The 23,087-nt window shown below is 47.5% G+C and overlaps 7 protein-coding genes across 7 annotated transcripts; 4 read left to right on the forward strand and 3 right to left on the reverse strand.

Moving 5' to 3' along the window:
- Nucleotides 1-37: 37 nt before the first annotated feature.
- On the reverse strand, nt 38-1,299 carry BDCG_06031 (NADH dehydrogenase (ubiquinone) 1 beta subcomplex 7). The gene is made up of 3 exons (XM_045421753.1): nt 1,071-1,299; nt 837-961; nt 38-720 (listed from the first exon to the last, which is right to left on the reverse strand). Exons 1-3 carry the CDS (start codon nt 1,102-1,104, stop codon nt 616-618), a joined length of 264 nt encoding a protein of 87 aa, XP_045277552.1. The 5' UTR covers nt 1,105-1,299; the 3' UTR covers nt 38-615.
- BDCG_06032 (APSES transcription factor) lies at nt 147-5,646 on the forward strand. The gene is made up of 3 exons (XM_045421754.1): nt 147-1,698; nt 1,787-1,973; nt 2,058-5,646. Exons 1-3 carry the CDS (start codon nt 1,645-1,647, stop codon nt 4,082-4,084), a joined length of 2,268 nt encoding a protein of 755 aa, XP_045277553.1. The 5' UTR covers nt 147-1,644; the 3' UTR covers nt 4,085-5,646.
- Nucleotides 5,647-7,627: 1,981 nt separating this feature from the next.
- On the reverse strand, nt 7,628-7,930 carry BDCG_06033 (uncharacterized protein; the record flags this gene model as incomplete). Its single annotated transcript, XM_045421755.1, has 1 exon — nt 7,628-7,930. The coding sequence occupies one exon, from the start codon at nt 7,928-7,930 to the stop codon at nt 7,628-7,630; it is 303 nt and encodes a 100-aa protein (XP_045277554.1).
- On the forward strand, nt 7,763-12,684 carry BDCG_06034 (uncharacterized protein). The gene is made up of 2 exons (XM_045421756.1): nt 7,763-9,190; nt 9,260-12,684. The coding sequence occupies exon 2, from the start codon at nt 9,735-9,737 to the stop codon at nt 11,598-11,600; it is 1,866 nt and encodes a 621-aa protein (XP_045277555.1). The 5' UTR covers nt 7,763-9,190; nt 9,260-9,734; the 3' UTR covers nt 11,601-12,684.
- Nucleotides 12,685-12,714: 30 nt separating this feature from the next.
- BDCG_06035 (ankyrin repeat protein) lies at nt 12,715-15,687 on the forward strand. Its single transcript, XM_045421757.1, has one exon. The coding sequence runs from the start codon at nt 13,347-13,349 to the stop codon at nt 15,192-15,194; it is 1,848 nt and encodes a 615-aa protein (XP_045277556.1). The 5' UTR covers nt 12,715-13,346; the 3' UTR covers nt 15,195-15,687.
- Nucleotides 15,688-17,032: 1,345 nt separating this feature from the next.
- BDCG_06036 (uncharacterized protein) lies at nt 17,033-21,366 on the forward strand. The gene is made up of 2 exons (XM_045421758.1): nt 17,033-18,008; nt 18,295-21,366. The coding sequence occupies exon 2, from the start codon at nt 18,355-18,357 to the stop codon at nt 20,962-20,964; it is 2,610 nt and encodes an 869-aa protein (XP_045277557.1). The 5' UTR covers nt 17,033-18,008; nt 18,295-18,354; the 3' UTR covers nt 20,965-21,366.
- An 820-nt stretch (nt 21,367-22,186) lies between these two features.
- On the reverse strand, nt 22,187-23,010 carry BDCG_06037 (uncharacterized protein; the record flags this gene model as incomplete). The annotated part of the gene is made up of 2 exons (XM_045421759.1): nt 22,187-22,419; nt 22,722-23,010. The coding sequence occupies 2 exons, from the start codon at nt 23,008-23,010 to the stop codon at nt 22,187-22,189; spliced, it is 522 nt and encodes a 173-aa protein (XP_045277558.1).
- Nucleotides 23,011-23,087: the final 77 nt, after the last annotated feature.

The raw sequence follows: 23,087 nt of genomic DNA on the forward strand, positions 1-23,087 counted from the left end.
ATGATATTCCCTCCAGACTTCTCCCGGCTTCCCTCGTCTCCGCTTCCTGCTTATAAATCAGCCATTGGGATGCGGGCTGAAGTGTGAATCCGGGCGGGACACGGCGGGATAATTAATACTTTAATACGCTGTACAGCATGCTTCTCTTATAATCGGAAGTTGGTTGGGTGTCACTAGAGCCGATCAATCTCATAATAATCCTACGTAATCTGGGACGATCTTTGAAGCCCAATAAAAGTCCAGTAATACTATCCATGCTGGCTGACAGGCAGGTTTGACGCAGTATATGTATGCCCATCGCGTTGGTCGCTATAAATATCCTCCTCCGTCTTCGCTCTTGGCCACAAATCGCCGCCATTGGAGTTAGTTGCATGGCGCAAGAGAGTTGCGATACTGCATTGAGAATATACAACAAGGTCCGACGAGATAAGTCTTATTTATGATTCTTTTCTTTTGGACGGAAAAAAGGTATCAAGTAAAAGAAAGTCTTTACTATATATATACAATACAGCAACAATTTTTCCAATGGAGAAATTCTCAACATAATGCTCAGGATAGTGGAAAATGCAAACAGAAAACACGCAAACAGCAACTCCAGATCCCCCCCTCTAATGTCTAATTGCTCCTGGCACCACCCTTGGCTGCCCGCAGCTCGTCCATCTTCGCAACCCGCAGCTTGAACTCCTCATACTGGCATTTTTCGTAGGAATGTCTCTCGTTCTAACCAGCGCAACCAGATGCTGTCAGTATATGCTATTTTGGAGAGGTGGGGAAGGGGGAGGGGAAGGGGGGCCGCGCGATAATTGTATGTGAATTGTGCAATTGCGGGATCGTACCTCGCACTTCCAAGGCAGATAGTATTCTTCATATCGACATCGGTTCAGTGGGATTAGGAGATGTGCACAGCTGTCTCGGTAGGCAAGAGGTAATCTAGCCTGGGACATTTCTTCTCTGGTCGCAGCTATGTTGTCCATAAATCAGGTTAGGAATTGGATCATTCATTCATTCAATTGGGGGTGTGTTTGGTTTGTCGGCAGGAATTGAACGATCTGGAAAGAGAATTAACTCACGCCTGACATCCTTAACAGCCTCGGCATGTGCCATGATTGCAGCTCCTGACTACCTCTCAGCAGAAACCGCTGCGTGTGTTTCCGTATGTGTATATGTGTGTATGTGTGTATGTGTGTATGTGTGTATGTGTGTATGTATCTTGAACTGCGTTGCCGTCGTCAAGCCGATTAATTGTTCTCTCTCTCTCCCTTTGTTGTTTCCTGTGGTTCCTGCGTGATGCGGCTCTGGGGTTCTCGGAAGCCCGGCGCCTTGTTGTTCCGGGCCCAAGAGAGCATCTTCCACTTTACGCGAGAAACAAGGCTCCGTCGCGTCTCCCAGTTGTCCCGCAAATCGCACTCTCTCGTCTGCAACCATCTATTGTAGTCGCCGTCAAGGGGAAAAATGCGCTGCCTCTGCTGCTTTGCGTTTGCTTGCGTGGTTTCGTGCACATCACTAACTCTCTAAATGCCATAGTATCTATCCCATCTCATTTCTTTTTAAGGGGTCCTTGCTCTTCTTCCATTGGTGCATTTCCGTCACCCGCTGCGCCTTGCCCGCTCATCTGTTATTGATTACTTTCATCATCCATCCATCATGGCTGCAGCAAGTACGTGGGGTAATAAAATATACTCTGCTACGTACAGCAGTGTGAGTGTTATTTTTTATCGTGCTATGATCCCAGGATTCTATTTTCTTTCTGCGAGACCTATGGCTAATGTTTGGTTACTTCACCTAGGTGCCCGTCTATGAGTTCAAAGTGGGCTCTGATAATGTTATGCGACGGCGTGCAGATGACTGGATCAACGCGACCCATATTCTCAAGGTAGCTGGGCTGGATAAACCCGCGAGAACCCGCATTCTCGAGAGGGAGGTCCAGAAAGGCGTCCACGAGAAGGTCCAGGGCGGGTATGGAAAATATCAAGGTATATTTTCTCTCTGCAATAGACTATCTGTAGAACACTGTGCGCATGGTCCTATTGCAGCTTTGAGCTGACCCCGGTGTTCAGGAACATGGGTGCCGCTTCAAGAGGGTCGAGAATTAGCTGAGCGGAACGGGATTCTTGATAAGCTCCTACCCATTTTTGACTTCGTTGCTGGGGATAGGAGCCCTCCACCAGCTCCGAAGCATACAACGGCTGCATCGTCGAGACCAAGGGTACAAAAAACTGTCGCCCCCAATAGAAGACTTGTGTCTGAAGAGTTGTCATTCTCCCCAAGGAAACAGCAGCAAGCTGTACAACCGCCGATGTCACAACCAAGCTTTAGTCAAGAGCCGCATTTCTCGGCTGTTAACCAGTCGTTCCGTGACGATGAATCAGTCGCACAAGCAAGCATGGAGTCGTCCTCCATGATTGCAGAGGAGGATATGGCCCCGATGTCCCAGCACTCGACGCAATCGCGGAAACGTAAGCGTGGGCTGAATGAAGTCAGTCTAAGCATCATCGAGCAACAGCATATCATCTATGGTGACCAACTCTTAGACTACTTCATGACTGTGGGAGATGCCCCCGCAGCAACAAGAATACTGCCCCCAGAACCACCGGCGAATTTCCAAGTTGACAGGCCCATCGATGATCATGGAAATACCGCTCTTCACTGGGCGTGTTCTATGGGCGACATCGATATCGTTCGAGACCTAATAAATCGAGGCGCGAATGTAAAAGCGTTGTCAAATCATGACGAGACTCCACTAGTTCGCGCGGTTTTATTCACCAACAACTATGAAAAGGGGACCATGCAGGATTTGGCGGACCTCCTCCAAGAAACGATCACGTTTAGAGACTGGTTTGGGGCAACTGTCTTCAACCACCTGGCCGCAACGACAAGGAGTAAGGGCAAGTGGAAGAGTTCGCGATATTATTGTCAAGTATTGATGGATAAACTAAATGATATTCTACCTCCTCATCAGATCTCCTTGCTTCTATCTTCTCAAGATTCGAATGGCGACACAGCTGCTCTAGCAGCGGCCAAAAATGGCTGCTACCGGCTAGCTACCATGCTTTTATCACAGTGTCCCGAAGCTGGTGATATTCTCAATAAAGCGGGAGAAAGTGCCAACGCAATCCTTCAAACAATTTCCCGTCCCCATAAAGACAATCCACCAGCGCCGTCATCAGTGACCCACCACAGTGTTACAGACACGGATCACGCTGAGTTGAATAATACCTCAGATAATACAGCTGTCTACCGACCTTCAACCAGCTCCGAAGTCACCGCATCACTTTTATCAAAAATAGGATCCATCGTGGATGAGGCCAGCAGAAAGCTAGCCTTAGCTTATGGCGATATAAAGTGGCCACCCCAGGGCGAGGAAGACTTTGGAAACCCACAAGGGCTGTATGAACACGTGGAATCGGATCGGGAAAATATTCGGAAGCAAGCAGCATCTCTAACCGCAAAGGAGAACGAAACCGATGACCTAGAAGGCAAACTAGAACGTTTCAACAAGGTAAAGCGAGACTACGAATCTCTCCTAGAGCAGGTTCAACGACTCCATCTCCTCAAACGTCTCCAGAACGCTAGGGTCGATCCGGAGTCCCGGGCTGCTCAGATAAACTCTAGCGGAGGCGGAGAGGGCTCGGGCTCGAGTTCCAATAACAACACCACCAGCAACAGCAACAATAAGACTCCCGAGGACCTCAACCTCTTATACCAGGTTACCAGCCAGCTCTTCGAGGCCCAAAAAGCCCGCCAAAAAGCCATCAGAGAACTCATCCAGCAAAAAGCAGATGCCGGCGTGAGCACCAAACTCGACGTTCACCGCAAGCTCGTCTCTCTTGCAACCGGTCTACCAGAAGAAGAGCTGGACCCGATGTCTAGCGAGTTAGCCAATGCGCTCGAATTTGACCGTGCAAATGAGAAGAGGCCGGATGATCGCGATCTTGGCCTGGACGGTGCTTTGGATCGGGACGAGCACCAGCACTTCGAGTATCAGCAGGAGAAAAAGCAACAGCAGCAGGCGCTAGTAACCCGGCGTGACTCTATGGGAATGCAGTTGTCCATGTCCATGTCTGAACGGGCTGTTCCCGGCTAATGGGGCGGGTGGCTTTTCCGGCCCGTTTCTTATCTGTTTGACCTCGGGGAGGGGGGAGAATTTTTTTTTTTTTTTTTTTTTTTTTTTTTTTTTTTTTTTTTTTTTTTTTCTTTTTTCCGGTTGGCTTTAGACATGCCACCTCGTTTTCAACGGACGTGTTGTATCTACTTCAACATCGACTTCTCTTTCGAAAAAGCCCGATCTCCTGGATTCGCATAGCACGTTCATGAAAACTGTAACGTGGGAACCTACCTACCTTCTCCAGAAGCCTGCCAGCATATCTCCCGAATCTCCCATTGTATTTCTTGACATTGGTAATATCAGGCATGTCTTGTAACCTACCTACCTTTCTGTCTATCTAGGTGATCTTGTCCGCCATCTTTACCTACGTTTGCATGGTCAGCACCACCTTCACTTGAACGAACATCGGCTATGTGTATCCATCGGGTTCGTTTTCATCTACGCCCTCCCTCCCTGGACCGCAAAATGAGGGTGTTTCTTGTTATTATGTCTATGTCTATGCCTATCTACCTGTTCCCTTTCCCTTTTTCCCTTTTTTCTTTTTACTCTCTTCACCCCTATCGGTGTTTACGATTTTTTCTCTTACAGCAGCCAGTTCGCTACTGGGTATGCTTTGTAATGTACATGTGAACATGCGTGTATGGGTGTCTATAGTATGGGTTTTCTTTTTCCTTCTCTTTTTTAATTTTCTTTTTCTCTGTACAGTACATTACAACTATAATATTTAGGGGGGTGTGTGTATGGGTCTGAGAAAAGCTCTCTAAATATAATCCAACCCTCTCTTTATCCTTTCTTTTTTCTCTCCTATTCTCCTCCTCCTTTCTTCGCCTTTATGTTTTTCTTAAGAAGGGCTTTGTTTGGTCCTCTAACTTCCCCGAGGTGTTTTCAATTTCGCGATTCCTTTCCTTGTTCTACTTTCCTAGCCCTCTTCCCACCCTCCAAGCCTTTTGAATCAACACTCTCCAGGCCGTTGTTATGTACAATGTGTGGGCGGGGTGATTCCTGACCTTCATCCATTGACGGTCCTTTTTGGGCTCCATCGTCCCCGATTTTCATCTCCTCGTCTGATTACATACATAATTTCGTTTACGTTTTGTGACGGAGGAGCGTTTCCCCGCGCGCGTAGCGGATGAAACGTGATATCACTATCTCTCGGGAGTTATATCTTGATCATATCATTTTATTTATTTATTTATCTATTTATATATTTTGTAAAGGAAATATAAATGATGTAAATGACTCACTTGGTCAACACGGGGGAAAAAACAGGGGGCCGCTTCCACTGGATCTCAGTACCAGGACCCCCCCGTTCATATAACCTCTAGTTATTCTATTCCCAGGTTGGTACATTACATACTCCCCCCCTCTTCCATCCTCTTCTCAACTCCAAACCCACATAATGCCGTCAAGCTTTTCCCTCGATCAGTCGCCAAGTATGGGCAAACAAGGAGGTTTGGCTCCTTCAAAAACCCACAATCACAGATTCACCTGATATCAAACGGGGCGGGAATCCTTGGAACCCGTGTTCCATTTCTGTTTTCTTCTTAATCCCCCATGAACCAGCAAATTAAGAAAAAAAAAAAAAAAAAAAAAAAGGGAGAGAGGGAGAAACCCAGACAACACAACTTCCATGATGAAACCACCCACCCACATCACCATTATAAATAAATACGTAACCTGGCCTTGTGGGAGGAGGGGAGGGCGGAATAGCACCAGGTCACCAGGTCAGATTTTGTGATAGATTATTTAATGAGTGAGTTAGTGAGTGGTGAGGTGCGAGGCGACGGATTTGAGTGAGTTTGGAGAGTGTTGTGTTAAGTTGAGTGTGGATGGGAGATGCTGGCTGGGAGAGCGATGTAGAGATGTTAGCAGGAACCTTTCGAGTATGGTTCTTTTCGCGGGTGAGGGGGGCCAGCTAGAGAGGGGAGAAGATATTCTTTTTATTTTTGAGATGATACATATATATATATATATATTTGAAGATTTATCTAGTGGTCAGAAGTACAGAGGAAATGAATGTGTGCAGGTTGAGCTGAGCATGCATAGAATCTTTCTACAGCTTAGTATAGTAGTATTCATCAGTGTTTCAGAATAATTCTTGCAATCATTTCATTTACTGAATTTTCTAACAGTGATTATTAGATCTGACATCTCATCTGGTACATCTACTAACCAAGAAATACAATGTTGAGATTTTTATTTGAATAAGGAGAGAAAATGCATTATGTGTGCACATTCAATGAATTGGCTTGCTTTGCTCTATTCCTCTATTGAGAGATGTGATAGAGAACAGGGAACACACTCAAGATAGAAAGATAGAAAAAGCAATAGCACAAACAAGTGAGTATTCTTGGAGAGAACAATCTTGATAGAGAAGAAGGTTGGCTGGATGAGCAGAGGCAAAGCTGCTTGCTTGCCATGTTTCAAATCTCTGAAACCAAATTCCTAAAAAAATAAATAGAATAAAAACAAAACTGCGTGAAAATGAAATCATCATCCATTTTTGCCTCTTGGGGGGGGGGGGGGGAATGTTCTAATAGAGACCAAAATAGAAACTCGGGAATTTTGAAAAAAAAAAAAAAAGACTCGAAACACATCCCCGCAGCCTGGGGGCTGGGACCAATGATTTTTTTGAAAGGAAGAAGAGAGAGAGAGAGATGGGGTTGGTTTGTTTGGAGCGGAGGAATGACAGCATTGACAGGCAGGACAGCCTGGTCTAAAAATAAGCGTCCTTTTTGTCAAGCAGAACGCCCCCCCCGGTCGTTATTAATAATTGGTGCCAGGTGTCTAGCCTGGAATTTACTCCTCCTCCCTCCCTGAAGAGGGTATTATTATTATTATTATTAGATAGAACTTGAGGAGGAGAAAGGGAGTGAGGAAGATAGCTCCTGCAAATCATATGTTAGATTGTTCGGGTGCGATGGCCGCCGGCTGGCCGCCCCAGGTGTGATGTGCATGCGGCTAGGGAGTAACCTAACCTGCACGCCTTGAGCTTGGGAGAGAGAGGTTGAAATGGGCGTGTGTGTGCTAGACTGTTTGTGAGTGACGGGAGCAGAGGTTTGTCGAGGATGCCAGCAGGGAATGGAGGGACCTTTGAGGGGGGGGGTGTTGTGGACGATGTGGTGATTGGCGGAGAAGAGGAATACTCGAAGCGCCGAACATGCAGGATTGGTAGATTTGCTTTTTTTCTTTCTTTTCTCTTTTGGTTTTCTCTTTAGCTTGCTTTGTTTCTTTCATTTTGCAGAGTGCAGGGAGGTTTTTGGGATATACTGCGTACACAGTATGTATGGTATGAGCTGTGTTTGTTAGTTTTTCTGGCGTAACTATCTATACTCTGTTGCCGTACCGTTATGCTTTGTTATGGTAACAAGGTCAGGTGAGAAGCAGAGATTGTGCCGAGACGTGCTGAGTCAGTCAGCCCGCACAAGGCCAATACAGGTACAGAAATACAATACGACGCTAGCGGTGTTTCAGCGAGACTTGATTTGCCACGCTAGGCCCAAAGGAGCGATGGGCAGCCAATCAGCGGACGCAATGGGCGCCTGGCCCGAGGTCTGGACCCTGAGTAGAACAAGCCTCACTAGGCCCAAAGCGGCGGGATACTAGCTGTATCCGAGCTGTATTGTGTATTGTTGTATTGGGTTGCTCTCTCCTCTTCTCTCTTCCTTCTTCCTCGTCTCGTCTCGTCTCGTCTTGTCTCCTCCTTCCTCCTCCTCGTCGTTCCTCGTCTTCTCCTCCTCCAACATCCTCTCCTTCTTGTTCTTCTTGTGTCTCTTCTCTCCGCCCCTCTTTTGGTCCTCTACTCGTCTTCCTCTCTATCTTCATCTCTTCTTCCTCTTCTTCCTCTTCTTCTTCTTCTTCTTCTTTCTTCTTCTTTCTTCTTCTTCTTCTTTTCCGCGCTCTCCCTCTCCCTCCCTCGCCCTGTCGTGTCACTTAGTATTCTTCGCGCGTCTTTCCTACTGTCGCCCTCTCTCTTCTTCCTTGTCTCTATCCAGCTTTTGCTCACCTTCTTTCTATCAAATCCTGCTGCTGCGTCCGTCTCTCTTCGATCTCGGCTCGCCGTCTAGTCTGCAACCGAAAGAAAAAACTTCTTCCTCCCTTCTCTGTTGCCTCTTTGGGCCTCCTTTTATTGCTCTTATTCCCGAAATCATAAACCGTCGAAATCCAGCAACTCCAACATCAGCATCAGCATCCTACTTCAATAAACCCAAAAAGACTCCTTGAAAAAGATAAAGAAAAAGATCCATCGGATTAAATAAACTGCTGTTTTTGATCCCAGTGGATGAAGACTTGGGTCTTGTTGTTTCTCTCGACTTAATATATCTCGCTTTATTCCCCTCTCGCCGTTACTTTTTTTCTTTACCGTCGATTCCATTAGATCGCGTCGCTCTGCCGGTTGAACCCCGCCTATAATACTCATTGAATATCCGCCGCGTTTTCGATCCGCTTATTCTATTGCCTTTCGTCGTTATCGTCGTCTTATTGTCTCTCGCTATCTGGGACCTAATCCTTGCCTCGTTCCTCTCTCATTGATCTTTTAATTCTGCAAATTTGCTTCGCCGTTGTTTCTTCAAAAAAAGAAAAAAGGACAAAAAACAGCTAAAGAAGATCAGCTTTCCCTTGGTCTTTTGGTCGCCGTTTTTCGTTCATCCTAGGGAAAAAAGAGAAAAAAGAAAAAAAAAAGAAAAAAAAAAAAGCTACTCGCGTTCAGTTTGCTCTCTGGTCGCTCCTCGCTGAGATTGCAGTGCAAATCTCTCCATCGTCGGAAACCTTTTTTCACACCAGCACACACGCACATATAATACACAGACATCAACCAACACCCACGCACAAAACAGCATCCAAGTACAATTTCCACTTGGACATCTTATTATTCTCATTAGTTCCCACTGCGCTTGCACCATACTTATTATTATTACTACTACTCTTATTGCTATTATCCTATTCATTCGCCAGGCTTTTAGCTTCGCATTCACTTACTCCTTCGGCCGGCCTGCTCGCCTAACCGACGAAACTATATTCACCTGTATATCTATTTTAATCACCTGTGGGTTCGCTTCTGGGTCTCAACTTTGGCTTTTTCTGGTATATTATCCAAATATCCATCTCCTATTCCCACTCTTCCAGTCTGCTAACTCTAGCCTACTCTCTTAGAAGCGTATTTTTGATTTATCTACGCCTGTTTAAACTCGACCGTCGACTATTTCTGTCAGACAACTCGATCTCCCGTCACTCGCCTTTCCAGCAGTGTTCCTAAACGAATACTTTTTTTTAATTTCTTAATATATCCGATTTTCGGACCCAGCCCATCCCTACATAAGCTGCCAGCTTGTCCTAAAGGACGACTTTTGTTTGTGTGGAATTAATCCACTCTCAAACTGGTTTTCTTTCATACTACCAGCCGACCAGTTTTGCAACATCTTGTTGGCTCGCAAGCTAGCTAGACTCCCTCGTATAGACGGGCCCGGGTACAACACTTCGTTCTTATCTCGGAATTGTTTTCTGCTAGATACAATTACCCCTTTCCTGCCTCTCTACGAATAAACGCCCCTTGCAAATATCAATTTCCAAAAAAAAAAAAAAAAAAAAAAAAAAAAAAAAAATTCCCTTTACTTCCACGACCTTGAGTATGGACGCTGGCGTTCTAGCTCAGATGACTTACAACAACAACATGGCTTTCAACGGTGGTTCCCTTGGCGTTCCGGGTTCTGGTTTCGCATCTCGCGGGAAGGGTTCTCATATCAAACGTCTCAGTGTTCCTCACCCGTCAAACATCGGATCGATTAACGAGTCTACGTCGTCTCCCTCTGTTTCCACACCACGCACGAGTCGCTCCCATCTCCTGGCTGGGCTGAGGACTGCTCCAAAGCACTCTCCGGCACCGGCCACTGCTCCCATGTCTCATCAGCAGCCCCATTTTTCCTTGGATCACGCCAGATACGGTTCGCAGCAAAATTCCTATGCCCAACGGGCACCTTTGACCTCCACAGGAGCATCGTTCCCCAACCACCTCAATTCTTATGGGTCTCAGCCAAATGGCAGGCATCAAATGTACTCCTTGCCAGAGCACGTGCTTCCTCCTCCCACCATTGATCTCCCAATTGACGAGAATGGAGAACCGATTGACGAAAAGCTATATGCAGAACTGGTCTCGACAAATCTTTTCCTTGCTGCGCAACAACAACGTCTACAAGAACAACTTGCCTCCGTCACAGCTGCTGCTCAGCAGTTCCAAGGGTTGAGTCTTGGTTTTTCCATGGGCGCTCAACAGCAGATCATGTCAGCAACAACCCCGGGAATGGGCTATTATCAGCAACAAGCACAACAAGGCATGCAACCAGTTGTGCAGCAGGTGCCTGGCCATCCTGGTTTGTTCTCGGTCTATAATCCCATGACTGGGCAACAAAACTTTGTCATGGACAACACCGTGCAGTCGCAGCAACAACAGTACGAAGAGCCTTCATCGATCTACCAGGAGCAGTTCCAATCTCCCATGGCGGAAACTCCAACTTTCCGTGCTGAAGTCTCCCCTCCTCCGGAATCAAGGCAATCACCTCCTCATTTCAAGCCTTCTCCCTCGCCTCCAAGGACTGATCCATCCCCTCCGCAGGAAGTCACTCCTCTCCCCCCACCATCTGCCAACGCCTTCCGTCGTAATCATAAGAAGACTCCCTCCTTGGTTACCTCTCTAAAAATCAATAGCGATACAAACAAAACTGCCCCCAAAACCGCTCCACTGCCCACTCCACTCACAGGCACTTTTGGCCCCGGCCAAGCACGTGCTGGCGAACATCCCATCCGTCAACCCCGCGGGCCCCCTTCGCTCGAAGAACTCATCGAAAAGCCAACCTCCAAACATGAAGGGAGCAAGAACTTCGTTACCCGCCAGCGTCGACGTGCTGTTCACAATCTCGTGCGGGCTGGCTTAGAGAGGCGTGGTGAGTCCCGCAGTTCTCGCCGTACTGGTAGCAACAGCGGCGGAAGCGTTACACCGTCCAGCGATGTAGAGTTTAACTTTTCAGGTTCCGACGGTGATGACTCTACTGGTGGGAATCGAAGTGGTGGCACTTTGTCGAGCAAGCCCAGCTTAGGGAGCATCCGTGCAGCTGCGAATGGGGCTATTGGATCGGAAAGGAAGGAGAAGGAGTGGAGTTATCGTGGTTCTGGCTCTGGATCTGGAACTTCTAATGGCCCTAAGCGTGGCACGTCGACAGATAGTCTGTACACTGCTGCGACTGTTAGTAGCGACGATGGCGGGCTTGTAGGTGGGAAGCTGATGGAGATTCGCGCTGATGATACGACTGCTGTTGGAGGCGCTTTCGGTGGTAGAATCCCGGCCTACACATTGTCACCGTCGTCAACAACACCAAGTACGGCTGCTGTATTGGCTGGCCATGCTTCGGCGCCGAATATGGGGCAAGGCGGTAATGGACGACGGAAGATGCCGATGTTTGTTCTGTCGAGTGCTGAGAAGAGGAAAAGTCCTATTAATTGAAAGAGATGATAGGGGGATATCTTTGCCGTCGCTCCTTTCGTTCTCTTCTCTATTTTTCTGTTATATTTTTTTTCTAGCTTTTTTCATTCAGTTTGGGGAGGGATGGCATTATCACTGGAATTATTATCATAGTTTGGTCCCTTTTTCTTCCTTTTTCTTCCTTTTTCTTTACTCTTCTTTATCCTTTTTTCTTTCTGCCCGATTCTGTCAATTTGTGAGATGCGAGGGGAGGGAATTGGAACGCATTCATTGAACTTAGCCCAATAACTAGCTTTCACCCCTTCCTCTTTTCATCCTTCTCTTCACTTCTCTGTTCTCTAAATTTCTATGTTCCGGGCAGCGTTTCTCTTCCTTATTTCTACTACCTATGTTGTTCTTACTGAATTACTGACACCCTGTTTTCTTGTCTTAACGACTTTTGTTTTTTTACCCTCCCATTTTCTGTTCTATTTTATTACTTTTTTCCCTCCTCCTATTGTCGTTTGTCCTCGTGCTGTTTATACGGTATTTTTCATATTCTCGCGTGTGCCTACTTAGTAGCAGCCCCGCAGTCCTTACAGGTTTACCCCAAGGTGCCTGTCGTCGAAATTGTTAACGAACCATGAATTGATTGACTTGACTTGAATTGATTGAATCCTGCGGCCTTGAATTTGATACTTGGTGTGTTTTTTGGGATGGTTTGAATCGGCTCTGTTCACCGTTCTATTTTTTTTTTCTCTCTGTTATTATCACATATATGAAGCTGGTGTTGGTGTGTTTTTTCGCAAGGAGAAAGATGAGGTGTGGAGCAGAAAGAAAGATGATACCTTTGAATAAAAATGAAGAACGAGAATGCATGGAGAATAAATATATGCTTTGTCAGTTCAGTTCTATTAATTGGCTCTTGTATCAGACAAGGCGCTCCCGTTCGTTTTTCCCCTCTTCTCTTATTTATTTTATTATCGTTATTATTTTCAAGCAAGTTCTGGAAACCTGTTTATCCATTCCTTTTGCAATGGGTTCATAGCATGTTCTCTTCTCTTACTCCTCTTTTTGACTAGAAGAAATAAATAATAAATGTATAACAAACTACTTTAGCTACCTACTTACTGTTCCTGTGCTGAGTTGTTATTTTTAACCTGCCACAAGCCTTCTTTTTACCCACCCCTGAGGCCTAGCTGTCATAACCATTACCACCCCATCTCAAGACGGGCAAAGGGTAAAAGTAAAGTCCAGCCACGCTAACACTACGCATCATCTTATATCCATTACCGCCAGTCCAAGGCCCGACTGACAACGCACGGCTGGCTACCCGCAGAGTGGGTGGGGTGGGAAGCTCTACTCTGCGTAGACCAACCAGATGACGACGATGAGTGTTTTTCCGTTTTCGTGTAATTAATACCTGTGGCTGGTGGGAGTCGAAGGCTTGTGCACAGCGAGGCGTTGAGGTAGTTTAACGGGTTGGCGGACGGGACGTCTGGACTCTGGAGGAGAAGATCGAGCGAACTAATTAGTTATTTAATCTGCAGTTAGCCTCACGTTGTGTTCCTCCGGATTATTATCACTGGCTGGCCTTGATATTTTTTCTTGTTCGTGTCTTGTCTTGTCTTCACAACACCTCTCTTTTCCCATCGTCCTTATTTTGTTTTATTTCTTTTTATTTTAAATTCACTTTAGAGCTTTTGTTATCCGCAATTCAGATTCGGATACCCCTTTCTAGCGTTCACGGGGCAGATTTATCGTGAATTCCAACTAGTTGGCGTGGTGATGCGATTCTCCCAGCTGCTGTGCTGCGGTGGACCCGACGACGATGGCCAGAAGGACGCCTCTCCTCCCCCAGCATACCGTAGCATCGAGGGAAATCCAGCTGCGACACAGTCCCTCCCCAATCTGCAGCCCAGGAAAATAGCCTTTTACATTTCGCCGTCGAGTGGGCTGGCGAATGATCGTGATGGCGACGGGGTGGTCGAGAAGGCGGAACCTGTCGACACCAAGGGCAAGGGAAGGCTATTACGCGACGACAGCGATCGCGACGCTCAGGAACATAAAAGGGACCAAGATGTATCTCGTCTGCGGCAGGGTGCGGCGCAGAGCGTCTCCGACAACACCTTCCTGATGCCCAATGGCCGGGAAGTAACTCTGAACACCAACGACGATTTTGTCCAGGCGACGCTGGCAGCTGCACAGACGAGTGACCAGGCACTCGACCAATGGCTCGCGTTGGGCTATGGAATTGAGATCAAAGACTCGAGGAAACGATCGGCTGCCACCTGGGCAGTGCTTCAGAATCACTCTGGAGCTATCCGTCGCTTCATCGACCGGGGTGCGAATGTCAACCTGGGCATCTCCAACACATGTACTGAGCTACACCGCGCCGTGTCGGAGGGGAATGAGAAGCTGGTTGTCACGCTCCTGAAGCACAAGGCGGATGTCAATGCCATAGACAACGAGGGGAATACTCCTCTACACTGCGCGCTGAACCACTGGTTGAAGACGGATGAGAGCGAGGATTTCTCTATCTTCAAGCTTCTGGTGGAGAAAGGTGCCGCTGACCTGGAAGCTCATAACCGGTATGGAAACACGGTATTGCATGAAGCATGCATCTACGGCGACGGAATGCCCCTGAGATACATGCCCGGTTCCAGTGCGCCCCCGCCAGCAATCACCTCCCGGCGCCTCGTGCTGGCTAAGACACTCCTCGACCTGGGCATACCCATGGACACGCGCGACAAATGGGGGTCCACCCCGCTGCTGCGCTGCTGCACGATGCAAACGCCCGATCGCGATGTGATTGCCCTCCTGCTTGACAGGGGCGCGGATGTAAACGCGCCCAATAACCACGGTGACACGGCGCTGGACACCGTCTGTTTCCAGCGGGATACGGAGCTGCTGAAACAGATCGCGGCGCGTGTTATCAATATCAATATCACTGCCAACGACAAACGTAATGACGATCACGATAATGCTAACGACGATAATGATACATATGACGATAACCAACCAGACCCGGCAACTGCAGCCCTCTTCAATAAACCAACCGTCCTCTCCACCCCGCTCCACTACGCCGCCCAACACAGCGGACCAGACCGTCTGCTCTTCCTCCTGTCCCATGGCGCAAACCCAAGCACACCCACCTATGCCACCGGCGCCACCCCGCTCCACCTCCTCGCTTCCTCAAAACCGATCACGGCAGACAGGCCCACCTCCCCCTCCCCGTCCTTCAACACCCCTCCAACCCCACCAACCAAGACCGTCATTACTACCACCACCCGGCCCCACCAAACCGACCACATAACCCAAAACATCCACCTCCTAACCACCTACGGCGCCGACATCAACGCCCACGACCTCACCGGCGCCACACCGCTACATTACGCCGCACGCAACGTCGAGTCGCGCTACCAGGAGCGCATCGTCACGGCGCTGCTGGCGGCGGGTGCGGAGCCGAACTGTAAGGATTCCAAGGGCCGGACTCCCCTGGGTGATCTGGAAGGGTTTTGGGTGCTTAAGGGGGCGGTGGTGAAGAGGCTAGTGGAGGCTGGGGCGGAGAAGGTGCCCGGGATGGAGGGGTTGGGTGGGTTTGAGTATATGGATCGTGATGGGGTGGAGGGGTGAGTGGTTATGATGGGTGTCGTTGAGGAGCGATGATTGTTTGATTTCTTTCTTATTTTCCGTATTATTTCTTTATTCTCTTATATCTTCTTTATTCTTTGTTAATATGCTTTCTTCTACAGGGCCTCTTCTACCTTACACTTTTTTCCCCAGCTTTCTAACCCCCAGCTCCCCAACCCCCTCCTCTCCTCTCCCTCTCCGTATTTTTCTCTTCCCTATCTCCCCTTTTTTCTGTTTTCTGTTCTTACTTCCTCTCTCTTATTTTTTTTATTTATTTTTTTTTTCCCCCTTTCATCCATTTACTGCAATTTGCTTCTGCGATTTCAATCCCTGATATGGGCGGATGAACGGATGGGCCTTAAAAGAAATTTACGTTTACTTCAAACCTAGGAACGAAAAGGAAAATGTGTTTTATGAAATGAGTTATGTGATGTATCTATAAATATGAATATATAATATAGTATATATATATACATATATTGCTGACATACATATATGGGATGGTTCAGCTTCTTCAGTACCAGGAAAGACTAGTGGTGACTGAGCTCATTTGTCCGAGTGTTCTGCATCCATATATATATGTATATATAATTGTGCAGCCAGACAGATCTATCACTGGTTGTTGCTTGTGACCTACTGATCCCCTCCTCCCCGGGCCTTTTTTTTCTGTTTTCTTTCGTTAATTCGTCTTTTAATCCCCATATATATTTCTTCTTCAACTCTTGTGATACGAGGACTTTTTCTCCCTACTTATTTTTGCTCCTGCATTGGTGGCGGAGCGAGTGGAGCGGATGCGATCGTTAAAAAACATCTCTGATACTCCGTACTCCGTAGTTTGTATTTACCCACTGGCTTTTCTCCGGTGATCCATCCCACTGTGCAATCCGAACCAACTGATGGTCGGTTAATGTTTGTAGCCTACTTGTTTGTCTCCATCTTTTCCGATATCTTTGATCAATCACAGCTAACTAGGGTATATGGCTGACCTATGCATCGTCCCAAACATGTTTGTTTACTCAGTATAATAGCAATGGGGCCCTTGTTTGGTTATTGTTCCGGGCTTTAGAGCTTGTCGTGGGGGAATACTAACCATAGATACATTGATAGCCATGGGAACCGTGGACTGTTTGATCTCGTTTGTCTATTGAGAAAAAATTAGAGGAGTGGATGTGGCCGTTCCTCCGTTTTCATCCTGGGTCGTTTGGTATTATTTCCTGTTCTGCGATTGGTTGCCTATTCATTTGTTGTGTTGAACCATTGACCAGACCAATATTAAATGGGAATAGAAGGAGAAAACTACAACCCGTCCCCTTTTTGATGCCAATGCCAAGCTCAAGCTTGCTTCTTCGGGCTTAGTCGTTGGAAAATAAGGTTAGGTTGAGATTGACGTAACAATTAGAGTTTATTTAGGGCTGACAACGCCGCTTCAAACCTTCCAAGGTTCCCAAAGTCCATCGTCTGATGTGTCTTTCTCAGTTTCAACATGGCATACCTACATACAACGCACCAGGGAAAGTGATCATAGACAGGTTAGTTAATATGAACAACTGACCGAGAGAAAATCAAAATAGAGCTAAAGCTCCCTGCCAACAATAATGTTCCTGGCTCGGGCGATGTGCATCCGATCCGTCTGCTCGGTCGCTTATCAGTCAGTCCCCACTATATAACCTTCTTCTACAGTTCCAGAAGCTCGAATAATGGCGTGACGGGTGGCGGGTGGGACCTGTGGATCTCAGTCCGTGCGTACAACTTTACCATGGATAAAGGTGTGATTACATGTAAGTTGGCTGGCGGGCTGGCTGGCGCGGGACAATTTTACCGAAAAGCCAGGAAAGTGACAGCTTCCCCTTAAACCCCCCCCGGGCAGCTTGTGACGTTATAGGTTGAACTCTAACTATTTTTTTCTTCTAACTTTGAAGAAGAACCAAACAAACTCCCCCTAAAACTGGACAATTCTATCGATGAGGTTGTCTATTCATGGACATCGCTGAATGCCTACTGCCCCTCTTCTTTTTCAGTACCTGTTGTCTGGGCCCTTTGATTCCACTTGAATCAATCAGATGCTTTCTAGCCTTTGCCCCTCCCATTCCTTTTGCCTCAACTGGTGGATCCGCCTCCCTTGTTCTAGCTCAAGTCACGGTCTTAGGCCGGGCTTTCGGGGGACCCATGTGGATTATACCTAGGTAAACTTGAGTGAGACCTTCGACGACCTTGTGCTCCTCCTTCTATTTTAATCTAAGAATATCTCTTGCAAAGAACGTGTTCGAAAGCTGTCGAGGAGCGGGTTCTAGGCTTAGGGGTAGTTAAACAGTGTCTAAGTATTACGTCGGCTCTTAGCTAATTTGAAATCATGTTCTTCTTGATGATTTGCTCATGTTTATTAACACAGCAAGGGGCGAGGAGCTCCCTGGTGATAGTTCTTTTAATCCTTATTTATTGCCTTTCTTATTTTTAATATTTGTGCCCGCTCTTCTTTTTTCTTTTACTCTCTATATTTCTTCCACCAGTCGCTTCCTCCGTTTGAGCCTTTTTTTCCGGCTCCATTTTTATCTCCCCCCTCGTTTCATCATCATACATAAGTCTTTTAGAGAATACTTGTTACCTTGATTCGTCATACAACCACTCGTTTGCTGGCGAACGGCTTTTTTCCGTCCTTTTGAAGAAAGGCTTTCTGATTCCCGCAGCTTGTCGAACATTGTGATGACTTTGATGATCACCTTATATATATACTTCAGGCCAATTCCTCAGCAAATTCTCGCTATTCCCAAGTGTTGAAATCAACTGGGAGAAGCCTCCCCGATTTATTATTGTTCTGAGGTAAGTTGCAAGATAATGGGTTCCGTTTTAAGCTTTTTCATCTCTCCCCCCCCCCCAAAACCTGTCCATCATCCGAGCCTTCGCCACAAAGCGCAGATTCTACGGCTTAATCCTACCCACCCGTCTACAGGGATGTGGCCCAAGTGCAGGGTTCTAGAGCTGCCCTGAGTATTCTGTCTGTCACAAGAAGTGGGAAGGGAAGAAGGGGTGACGGGTGGTTGCAGATGACATCATATCAACTCGAAATTTTTCGACGTTAAAAATATATGGACTGACTTCGATATAGGTGACGATTTGCAACCTTGATCGAGGAACCCAAAGCTCAGGAAATCCAAGTATTTTCCATATGCATTCTTCGAGAGAAGATATTTCCAGGTCTCCAAGCTCAAGGGGCAGAGCGCCTCATATCTCGTTGACAGCCCCTCAAAATTCGCCAGATCAAAGTCCTGATGCACGTAAAAGCACCTCGCACGTTCGCTCAACCAGCGAAGAAGAAGCTCATGGCTCCCGATCTCATCCAGTGGGCCGTGTGAAATTCATTGGCGATGAAGAAACGTCACAACGAGGCAATGGCCAAAGCCCTCGGGACGCACTAGGTATTGAGGGCAATCTCCCACGAGCGCCGCCAGTAGCCCACTGCTATCCGCGGAGAGAGTCTGAAAGCGACGTATCGGATGATTTGGTCGGTTATTTCGATCACCAGGCATCATCAGGGGCCTCAACGCCCATAGGCAGCAGCGAACACATATCAAGCAGGGTGAACCTTCTCCATGACGATGAGAACGCGAGACAGGAAGATGCCGGTGAAAAGAGAAGGGCCTTGCATGGCGCCCACGAAAGAGCACAGAGACTGGCTTCCTTCATTCGTCGACCTTCCGCACAGACCAAAGAACAGGGCGGCCTTTTTCATAGATTTTCTCGCCGGCAGAGGAACAAGGCCGCACCGCCGCCTGAACGACCCAAGCAGTCATCGTGGGATGATCTGGATATAATGGAGAAGCAAGCATATTATTCCGACGAAGATGATCGTTCTGATGATGCGCATATAAATGCGGATCTTCGGGTTCATGCTGATAAGCTGATGCGAAGCATGCCAATGGAAGATTCTTACCCTCTCACCAGAGTTAGCGCACGAAGTCAGGACCTCACTTCTGGTCAGGTCACTCCCCTCGAAGAGAGAGATCCTCATGATTACGTTGCCCGACCATCACATTATAGACCCGGAGTCTTGGGAGCGTTGCTCAGGATGTACGGGAACAGCGTGCAGGAGGAGCCGCAACCGCATGATGAATGGTCGCCTTCACTCCAAGCTCCAAATCGAGCAATAGCCGGGAGAAGCTCGTCACGACCGCCAAAGCAGAAATGGTACAATAATAAGCCCGGTCATCAATCCGTGCCTTTCCTGGACTCATCCTCCCCGCTAGGAGGATCACGGCGATCGTCACTTACAGATAAACAATCAACTGGTGGGAAGATTTTCACTCTTGCGAAGCAAAAATTTAGCGGTAAAAGTCGTCTCGAGGAAGAGATCCAGCTCAGGGTCCATATTCGAGAAACTCGCCAACGGAAGAAATATCTTGACAAACTCTGTCGTGCTCTAATGAATTGCGGGGCACCATCACATCGACTAGAAGAGTACATGAGAATGACGGCTCGAGTCCTCGAATTAGAGGGCAGCTTTACGTATTTTCCTGGAACCATGCTTATGGCATTTGAGGACAGTACGACGGACACCACAGACTTAAAAATGGTCCGGTCGCATGAGGGCGTTGATTTGGGCCGTCTACGTGACATCCAGATGATTTACAAGGAAGTTGTTCACGACATCATCGGTGTGGAAGAGGCTATGCAGCGGCTGCGAGACATCATGAATGCGAATCCGAAGTATAGTGTCCCCTGGGTGATATTCCTGTACGGGTTAGCCAGCGCCATGGTTGGCCCTTTTGCCTTTGGTGCACGACCAATCGACATGCCCATTTGCTTCCTTCTGGGCTGTGTACTTGGTGTCCTGCAGCATGTTCTTACCCCCCGCTCCTCGCACTATGCCAATGTGTTCGAAATCTCTGCCGCTGTCATCACCTCCTTCTTTGCTCGAGCATTCGGAAGCATAACGACGTCAAAGGGGCAACACCTTTTTTGCTTCGCAGCGCTGGCTCAGTCATCCATCTGTCTAATTCTTCCAGGATACATTGTCCTATGTGGCGCACTGGCATTGCAATCGCGCAATATTATCGCCGGCTCTGTCCGCATGGTCTACGCCATTATCTACTCCCTTTTCCTCGGCTTCGGAATGCTCATCGGCACTGCTCTTTACGGTGCTCTGGACAAAAACGCCACAGCCGCATTTGCTTGTCCCGCCAGTCCCATCAAAAACGAGTATCTGCAGCGCTTCCCCTTCGTGATCGGCTTCGCCATCTGCTCCTCCCTCATCAATCAGGCAAAATTTAAACAACTCCCCGTCATGGCTACCATCGCTGTTACCGGTTACATTGTCCGCTTCTTCGCCGCACGCCAATTCGTATCGACCCAGATCTCCAGCGCCCTGGGCGCCTTCGCAATCGGCATCATGGGCAATTTATATAGCCGGCTAGGACATGGGCTGGCCGCTGCCGCCATACTACCTGCTATATTTCTGCAGCTACCCTCAGGCTTGGCATCCAGTGGTAGCCTATTATCAAGCCTAATCGTTTCAACCAATCTCAAGTCCACTGATTTAGCGACGGAGCCGCTGAGCGATCTAGCAAGTGACTTGTTGGGAAATTCGTCTACGGCGAGTACAGAAGAGATAAAAAATATGATGGAGAGGTTAATGATGAACAGATTTTGGGGGAATGTGGTATTTGATATTGGCTCTGGGATGTTGGAGGTTGCTATCGGGATTTCAGGGGGATTGTTCATGGCGGCTCTGGTGGTTTACCCATTCGGTAAGAGGAGAAGTGGATTGTTTAGTTTTTGATTTTATTTAGACTCTTTTTTTTCTTTTTCTTTTTTCAAAGCGTGCATACACGTGCTGGTCATGATAGCGAGGCTATTTTTTATTTGTTGTTTTGGATTGCCTGGGCAATTGGCGTCCGGGATGTTCATTATTCGGCTAGCATGGTTTCAAGGCGTATACGGACGTTTCCTGTTCCATATTCATATAGAAATAGATTACAATATAGAGATATATATAGAAGGCATTATTACTATTTATCTGTATAGCAAACCCTGATTTGTGAGAAATGACTTACAATATAAATTTGCGGAACATGTATGATTCATAAGAACTCCCTCCCTTAGATGCTCTCAGTCGGCTTTCGCATCAGCACAATATCCACTTCCTCACCTGAGCCAAGGGCGCTTTTAATATCAATACTCCTGCCATCGCCAACTTCCCGTTGCTCTACCAGGCACCCTCTCTCATACACTCCCCGAATGACCTTCGGAAGGTTCCTTACAACAAACTCCACTCTCTTTTCTTCTCCTACTAGTTCCTTAGCGTAACAGCGCCAGCGCCAGCGTCAGCCTTCCTTTTTCTTTCTCTCTTTCTTTTTTTAGTTTTTGACTCCTTGACTACTGCAGAGGAGAGTACCACCCACCAGCAGCATATTAACTCACCATGCGGAAAACCGTGGACCGCGTGCTCCAATGGTAGTGCCCTGACGGAGAAAAAGCCAGTCGACAAATAGGCCATCTTGTCCGATCATATTATTTCTTTTTGTAGGGCTTCCCGATACTTCTCGAGAACGCCTTCGATGACATCTGTTCCATGGCGGACGTCGTTATAGCGCATGGCTATGAGCTGTTCGCAACCCAAGGAATTAGGTCTCAAATTCCTTTAACAAAAGAAAGGTTTTCGTCAAAGGAATAGGAAAAGAGAGAGAGAGTACCTACTGGAAACTGCTTGCAAACCACAAAGACTAGATTAGGCTCAGCGCAGACCCCAACCCGCCTCCTCTCTCCATCTCTTTCAAGATAGCTTTCTGCAAACTCGTATTATCATACTCGAACTTCTCCGGTCCGAATCCCCAAAACACCGGATCCCAATTAAACGTTAAACTCCCAGGCTTCTCAAACCCATCATCATCAACAATAGATGACCACTGTACATGATATTTCCTGTGATTATGGGGTCCGCCCAGGGTTTGCGCAGCTCATGTAGCTCAGCCTGGGATGTCAGGCACTAGTGGCTCCAGACCTCATTGCGCAGCATTTTGTGGATCAGGTTGCGGATCAACGGTTTGAAGAGACTGCGCATGACTGGGAGGACGATGGTAGTGTGCTAAACTAGCAGTGTAGGCAATGGGTGCGAGCTGGTAGTGGTATGCATCCAAGAATGCTTGGTCCGGATCCTGTGTGACCATATGTGGCCAGTCACTGTCGAGACTGGTGTGCCGATATTGTAGAAGTTGGCGGAGGTGACCGGCCTGCTCTGAGGAAAGTTTGGGACATTTAGAGAGATCTAGAGGCAGGGTTTTTGGGAGAGATGCGATTGTTTCCTAGTGGCTGGTAGTTGGTGGCGTGAAAATATCTAGGCAAATGAAAGAAAAATGGAAATAGAAAGGGAGATGCGTGAATCTTGATTGACTTGGAAGGTAGAAGAATGGCCTTTCTTATATCATGGTGATCTACCGGCTGTGCGCAGGGCTGGTTCGGGGATAGAAGGCAGGCTACGGGTGTCTCTGGCATGTTATCATTGTCGGAGAGCTGAAATAGCCAGTCTACTCGAGTTACCATCAAGTTGAGAACCGGCCATATTCTCCGTAGAGGCATCTATCATCAGCGCAAAAATAACATCCTCCTGCCAGACGTACTTTTCGGGCACTCCTCGGGGAAATCGATCGTTGTTGCCCACATGTCCACTCCACTCAAAGGATTTAGGCCCCAGGGCTAGAAAAGTCCATCCATTCCTCCCCCACCCCCAGGTGTTCGTGACATAAGAGGCGGAGCCTGTCACCACGTTCACCAGCTCACAAAAAGGAAAAGCATTGATATCTATCATTCCGTTCGTCGAATACCGCATCTGATTGCCGAGAGCTTTTAGTCAGCCATTTGACAGACCACCGTTCTCGAGATATCATCGAGTCCCACCTAAAACCA

The sequence above is a fragment of the Blastomyces dermatitidis genome (assembly GCF_000003525.1).
Source record: "Blastomyces dermatitidis ER-3 genomic scaffold supercont1.6, whole genome shotgun sequence".
NCBI lineage: Eukaryota > Fungi > Ascomycota > Eurotiomycetes > Onygenales > Ajellomycetaceae > Blastomyces > Blastomyces dermatitidis.